Raw genomic sequence first — 7,964 nt, 5'->3', positions numbered from 1 at the left:
GCCCCAGACTGAAAGCGCATAAGTAGGCACTAATGGTGAAGTGAAAGCCTCCTGGGTCTCGTATAGACCGGAGGATGAACCTGTGGAATTGTTTTTTGGGAGTAGAAAAGGATTTGTTTGGGAATGTCATTGAGGAGACTATGCGAATACACATGGCAGAAAAGAAAAAGAGTATTGAGGGCATCAGAAAACCTGGGATTTATTTATTTGGTCACACTTTACAACAACATTACATGAATAATGTTACTTTATTATGAATTAATGATGAGTTAAGGCATGAGTTCACGTGTAAATAGCGGCTACCTTAATTACTTGTTAGTAAATGTTGTTAATTAATGTATTAATTAACACTTAAGTTTGAGCTAAATGTAACCAACATGTACGCATGAGCTGTTAATGTATAATTATGTCATGACTTTACTTGGAGGGGCACGTCACCATTAACTACTCCTGTGTTTAAACTGTTCATGTTGATGCTAACTGTCACCTCACAGCAAGAAGGTCGCTGGTTCGAGTCCCAGCTGGGTCAGTTTGCATTTCTGTGTGGAGTTTACATGTTCTCCCCATGGTTATGTGGGTTTTCTTCGGGTGTCCCGGTTGCCCCCACAGTCCAAAGACATGCGGCATAGATGAATTGAATAAACTAATTTGTGTGTGTATGAATGCAAGAGTGTATGGGTGTTTTCTCCGTTCTGGATTGTGGCTAGAAGGGCATCCGCCACAAAAACGCTACTGTAAAACATATGCTGAAATAGCTGGCGGTTCAATACACTGTGGCTCCCTCTGAAATAGAGATTAAGCTGAAAAAAAATGAATGAATGAATGAATGAATGAACACATTTCTATATAGATGAACATGCATAAGGAGTTCATGAGTAGTTAAGAATGGGTTAATGTAAAGTCATGATATAATTATACATTAACATGTAATGAGTTCATGATGGTTAAATTAAGCATAAATTAATGGATTAATTAATAATTTAATTTACAAACAAGCATGTACTAACAACTAATTAAGATAGCCATTATTCACAAATGAACTCATGTGACTCATGTTTTTGTTAAAGTTAGTTCATGATGAGCGCATACATTACCTCAACATTAGTTCATAATTAATGTTTAGTTTACATATTAACACAACATTAGTCATGTACTGTTATTGTAAAATGTTATCATTTATTTTTCATACTCTGTTCAGATAGGTTGAATGGGTAACACTTTTAGTTTAGGTCACAAGTCACAGTATTAACAAACCATTAATTAAAATTACTAGGTTAATAAGATAATAATTGTTTATTTTTAGTTAATAAGTTAGTAGTTGGGTTTATTAGGGATTTAGAATAAGATCCTACTTTATAACTACTAATGAACAGTTAATATCTTAATAATAGGCTGGTAATAAGCTAGTTATTAGCATGAATTGTGACCTAAGCTAAAGTGTTACCGTTGAAAACAGCATTTAATTTATATTTAACACACCTTACAAGGTAATACTCAATGATACTTTAAGAAAAATATTAGATTTTACAGTACAATAAATGCATATATGTGTTGGGAAATGTAGTGTTTTGATAAAGCATTTAACTTTGCACTACAGCTTAATTGCAGTTATAGTAAATTGATTTTAACTTGCAAATTTTTTAAATGATTTGGGGAATGTTTAATGATGTTGGTGCAAATGTTTATTGAGCTGGCTATACAGTCATTTTGTTTGACTGTGTTCATATAATTGCTTCACTCAGTTTGGATTCATGAAGCTGGTTAAATTAACTTTGCCAAAATCAAGAATTCAGGTAAACCTTTTTGTATTATATTTTAGATGCTGAGACATAAAATGCAATTTGTCATTTTTAAACTTTGTTGTAAGGCAAGATTTATTCCTTTTGATTTTAGATTTCTTTATTTTTGTTTTCAAATATGTGTATATATAGTCATTTTGGAAAGGGTTCAAATACATATAAATACTGAAATAAATAAAAAAATAATTTTGTGGGACCTGAAGGATTTTTCTCAAGAACATTGGCCATTTTAACTGGACAAACAAGGCATGCACAAGTATCAATAATACAAGTAAACAATGTGCATCATTCAGGTAATACAGTAAAATCAAGTGTATGTAAAGTTTTGAATGGGGGCTAATATATGATAGATAGATAGATAGATAGATAGATAGATAGATAGATAGATAGATAGATAGATAGATAGATAGATAGATAGATAGATAGATAGATAGATAGATAGATAGATAGATAGATAGATAGATAGATAGATAGATAGATAGATAGATATCCTGTGGACTTTATGTAAACTTATTTTATGTGAAATATTATTAAGGTCAGTACTAAATACAAAATACATTTTGTAATCCCTCTTATTTTGGTAAAAAAATAAAAAATAAAAAAATAAAATAATAATAATAATAGCATTTTACAGATTCTGCAAAAGGTATGCAAACTTTTTAAAATATAAATCCTATATATTATTTATTTATTTTGCCCGGCGCGCATATAAAAAATATTGTTTGTCGCTCCTGTTTGACTTCTGTCAGCTTTAGTCGTGTTTTGCTGTTCTGTTACTTTCTGAGTTTCCAACAGAACCGGTCACTCAATCATCCTCTTCAACAAACGCAGCTCTACAAGCTTGTTCTGCAAGCAAGTCGCTACTGTCTGTAAGGAGGGATGGATGACTGTATTTTATAGTATTTTGCAGGAGGTGGAGTGCTAGGAGGAGCTTGTCAGTCTGTCACCGATCAAAAGCCGATCTGAACAGCACAACAAGAAGCGAATGAGAAGCGCAGTGGTTTCTAAACGTGGACTCGGAGCTGTTTTATATCGGAAATATTCCCAGATAGACGCTTTCAACCCGTCCTGCTACTTATTTAAAGTTTGTTCTCGCGGATGTGAATTGGGAAGCTAAGCGAAACTCCTCCGAAAATAGCCTTGTTTTAGGGATTTAAAGAAGTTTGATATCGTGCCGGTGCACGGGATTTGTGTTGACATCCAGTATTGATTGTTTTTACTTTTTGCGCGGACTGACAGACGATTGAAATGTTTCCTGATCATTTATAAATTCTGGATATATATTTAAAAACAAACAAACAAACAACGCAATTACAATGCCATGAAACAAGGCATGCCCATGAAGATTTTCAAAATGATCATCACTTTCTGTATGATGGACCATGAATTGACGCATACATGTCAAAATACAGAAGATATTATTAATATTTTCTGTAACTATACAAACAACACAAAAATCACCTGTATGGCTTGGATGTAGTAAATTGTTTACTGCTATTTTAAAACTTTTTATGCAGTTATAACAATGGGACATTGCATGAAGATTGGGATTGGACTTTTCCAGTTTATGATTGCTGCATCTACACTGGAGATTGGAGCATATGATTTGGAGCGTGGCCGTCCGGCAAAATGCGAACCCATCACCATTCCCATGTGCCAAGGAATTGGCTACAACATGACTCGGATGCCTAACCTGCTAAATTATGAAAGTCAAGAGGAAGCAAGCATTAAGCTGAATGAGTTTGCTCCGCTGGTGAAGTACGGATGTGACATCCACCTGCGATTTTTCCTGTGCTCTTTATATGTGCCAATGTGCGCTGAACAAGTGTCCGCCTCTATTCCAGCATGCCGTCCTATGTGTGAACAGGCACGACAAAGGTGTTCACCAATAATGGAACAATTTAGTTTCAGTTGGCCGGACTCATTGGATTGCTCAAAACTCCCGACCAACAATGACCCAAATGCTCTGTGCATCGAAGCTCCAGAAAATGACACTCAACCTGAGACTAAAAAAGGTGAGGGCATGTTGCCAGTACCTCCAAGGTCCAGGCAACCCACAACAGTAAGCGGACGCATCTCAAGCATCTCTCAGTCCTGTGAAAACCCGGAGAAGTTCCAATATGTGGACAAGAGCGAGTCCTGTGCGCCCCGTTGCACTCCTACAGTGGATGTCTTCTGGTCAAGGCAAGATAAGGACTTTGCATTCATTTGGATGGTCGTGTGGTCAACGCTTTGCTTTGTTTCTACAGCATTCACAGTTCTAACCTTTCTCCTTGACCCCCAACGTTTTCAGTACCCCGAGCGTCCCATCATCTTCCTCTCCATGTGTTACAACATCTATTCAGTGGCCTTCATCATCCGTTCAGTAGCTGGGGCTGAGAACATCGCGTGTGATCGAGAAAACGGAGAACTCTACATTATCCGTGAAGGTCTAGAAAGCACAGGCTGCACCATAGTCTTCCTCATCCTCTATTACTTTGGCATGGCCAGCTCCATCTGGTGGGTCATCCTCACCCTCACCTGGTTTCTCGCAGCAGGACGAAAATGGGGCCACGAGGCCATCGAGGCGCACAGCAGCTACTTCCATATGGCCGCCTGGGGTATTCCTGCAGTGAAGACCATAGTCATCCTCACTATGAGAAAGGTGGCTGGGGATGAGTTGACAGGATTGTGTTACGTGGGAAGCATGGACAGTAGCGCTCTCATTGGCTTTGTGTTGATCCCTCTCTCTTGTTATCTCGTCGTCGGGACGTCTTTCATCCTCACGGGTTTCGTGGCGCTCTTCCACATTCGCAAAATTATGAAAACCGGTGGCACCAACACTGAAAAGCTGGAAAAGCTCATGGTTAAGATCGGAGTCTTTTCCATTCTTTACACAGTGCCTGCAACTATTGTGATCATATGCTATTTCTATGAAAGACTCAATATGGAATACTGGAAGTATAGAGCTCTGGAGAACAAGTGCGTGTCCTTTCCTGGTCGCAGGAGTGAGGATTGCTCCCTGGACTCATCGGTTCCTTCAGTAGCTGTGTTCATGCTGAAAATTTTTATGTCGCTAGTGGTGGGCATCACCAGCGGGGTTTGGGTATGGAGCTCAAAAACTCTTCAGACATGGCAGGGCTTGTGCAACAGGAGGTTGGGTGTGCAGACCAGCCATAAGCCCTGTTCCGGCGTCAGCTGCAGCAACTCCCACTGCCATTACAAAGCACCGGCTGTGACAATTCACATGAACAAAACGGACGTGTACACAGACAGTCCCACACATGTTTAAGAGGAAAGGCCTTTGCTTTAGGGCCAAGCACAGACTTACGCGTGACCAGATGCTACAGATCACGGTAAAAGTCACAACTCTTGTCAAGCCTTGCCTTGATATTGCAGAGATGAAGTAAATGTCACTTATGTAAAGAAAGGGTTTGTTGTATGGAACGATTGTACAGTAGTTGATGCAGCAAACACACACTTCAGAGTGCTTTATTTATTGTGGATTTTTAAGTATTGTTGGTGGTATGGTTTTGTACTTTATGTGTTATACTGTATATAAGGAAGAGTTTGTAATAGTATCTTATTTTTTTTTTCTCAAAGAAAGAGTAATAAAACATTTATTATTATGTTTTCCTCAGTTTTTTCCCATCCAGCTAGGTTTATTGTTATACAAGCACATGTGCAGGTCTTAAGGTTATGTGTTAAATGTTGTACATACTTTTAATTTCTCTGTAAGTTACAGTATGTTTCTGCATTTCTGCGCTTTCTGAAAGAAATCCAATTGACTAAATTCAAATTCCTTAAGGTTTGTATAATTTAAAAAGACTACAAAAATGTTTTAAAACGATAATTCAATGCAGGATTCAGTTTAAAAAGTGCATAAAATGTATTATGATAGTTCACCTAAAACTGAAAATGGTCACACTTTATTTTAATGGTCCGTTTGTTGAATTTAAGTTACATTGCATCTACATGCCAACTCATTCTCATTAGATTATAAGTAGACTGTTAGGTTGGGGTTAGGGTTAGTGTAAGTTGACATGTACTTGAAAAGTTTTTAAATGTCTGTTGAAAGAGCAGTATCAACAGATATTAAGCAGACAGTCTACTAATACTACTAATGAACCATCAAAATAAAGTGTTACCCTGAAAACTTGTCTCAAACAGTTTGAGTTTCTTTCTTTTGTTGAGCACAAAAGAAGATATTTTGAAAAATGCTGAAGATATGACTTCAATAGTATTTGTTTTTCCTACTGAAGTCAATGTTTACAGGTTTCTAACATTTTTCTAAATAACCTCTATTGTGTTTAACAGAAGAAAGAACAGTTTTTGAACCACTTGAGGGGGAGTGCATTTTCATTTTGTGGTAAACTGACTTTAATACACACACAGTTAAAGTCAGAATTATTATTATTATTATTATTTGACATTTTTTTCTTTTTTAAATATTTCCCAATTGATTTTTAACAGAGTAAGGAAATTTTCACAGTATGTAAGAAAAAAAAGCAATTTTATATTTTTTTAAAAACCATTTTAGGGGTCAATATTATTAGCCCCTTTAAGCTATATATTTTTTTTCGATAGTCTACAGAACAAATCATCGTTATACAATAACTTGCCTAATTACCATAACCTGCCTAATTAACCTAGTTAAGCCTTTAAATATCGCTTTAAGCTGTATAGAAGTGTCTTGAAAAATATCTAGCAAAATATTATTTACTGTCATCATAGCAAAGATAAAATAAATCAGTTACTATAAATGATTCATTAAAACTATTATGTTTAGAAATGGGGGGGTGGGGGGTGGGGGGGGCTAATTACTCAGGGGGCTAATAATTCTGACTTCAACTGTATATTTAATGCATAAAGTAAATAAATCAGGGTGTCACGGTGGCGCAGAGAGCAAGCACGATCGCCTCACAGCAAGAAGGTCGCTGGTTCGGTTGGCATTTCTGTGTGGAGTTTGCATGTTCTTTCTGTGTTTGCGTGAGTTTCCTCTGGGTGCTCCAATTTCCCCCACATGCAATATAGTTGAATAGAATAAGCTAAATTGGCCGTAGTGTATGAGTGTGAATGCAAGAGTGGGTGTTTCCCAGTGTTGGGTTGCAGCTGAAAGAGCATCCGCTGTGTAAAACACATGCTGGATAAGTTGGTGGTTCATTTCGCTGTGGCGACCCCTGATTAATAAAGAGACTAAGCTGAAAAGAATATGAATGAAGTAAATAAATCAACTTAAAGTGTACAAGTTGTATTCAGTAAAACAACCCATGACAAGACATTAAGGATGCCTGATGTTGCAATGAAAGAATTAAAAAAAAAAATTTCATTAGCCTCATTCCTTTAAACAGAAGTCAAATGAGTATTAACTTGACATTTGTCATGCTTATCATTTAGGTTCTGCACAATTCTGTTGTCAGGAGATTATAGGTTGATAAAGATACGATGTGTTGCGTGCAAAACTAACATAATTTTGCTTTAAGGAATATAGTTCATCCAATTTATTTACTCACACTAATTACTAACACAAAACAAGGCATTATTAAAAATGAAAAAGCAGTTAATGGCTGTTTTCTTCCCCCAACATTCTTGATCAGTACATACATTACCAGTCAAAAGTTTGGGGTCCTTTTTTTTCTTAAAAATATTTTGTTCATCAAGGCAGCACTTATCAATTGTAAAAAAAAATTTAATACTTGTTTATTAAATATTTATTTATAACTTATTATTTATAGTTTCAAATGAAATTATTAGTCCAGTCATTATTGCTTTTATTGCTATTACCATTAATGATAATGATATTAATAATAATAATAACAATAATATTAATAATAACAATAATGATAATAATAATAATAATAATAATAATAATAATAGTAATTAATATTAGAGTGATTTCTGAAGGATCATGTGACTTTGAAGACAAGTAATAAAGCTGAAAATTCAACATTAAAATCACTGGAATAAATGATTAAATTAAATTATAATCTACTTTTGAACAGTTATTTTATAGTGCAATAACATTTCACAATTGTACAACTTGTACTGTATTTTAACTAAATAAATGCAGCCTTGGTGAGCAGGAGAAGCTTATTTTAAAACATTTAACAATACTACTGACCCCAAACTTTTGACTGGTAGTGTATTTTGTGTTCAACAGAAAAAACTCAAACAAGTTTAGAACAA

The 7,964-nt window shown here is 35.7% G+C and overlaps 1 protein-coding gene across 1 annotated transcript; it reads left to right on the top strand.

Moving 5' to 3' along the window:
* The first annotated feature begins 2,760 nt into the window (after positions 1 to 2,760).
* fzd9a (frizzled class receptor 9a) lies at positions 2,761 to 5,407 on the top strand. The gene has a single exon (XM_056458403.1). It carries the CDS (start codon positions 3,325 to 3,327, stop codon positions 5,068 to 5,070), a length of 1,746 nt encoding a protein of 581 aa, XP_056314378.1. The 5' UTR covers positions 2,761 to 3,324; the 3' UTR covers positions 5,071 to 5,407.
* The last annotated feature ends 2,557 nt before the right edge of the window (positions 5,408 to 7,964 follow it).

The sequence above is a fragment of the Danio aesculapii genome, chromosome 5 (genome assembly GCF_903798145.1).
Source record: "Danio aesculapii chromosome 5, fDanAes4.1, whole genome shotgun sequence".
Lineage (NCBI taxonomy): Eukaryota > Metazoa > Chordata > Actinopteri > Cypriniformes > Danionidae > Danio > Danio aesculapii.
This window is presented reverse-complemented; position numbering and strand designations above follow the sequence as displayed.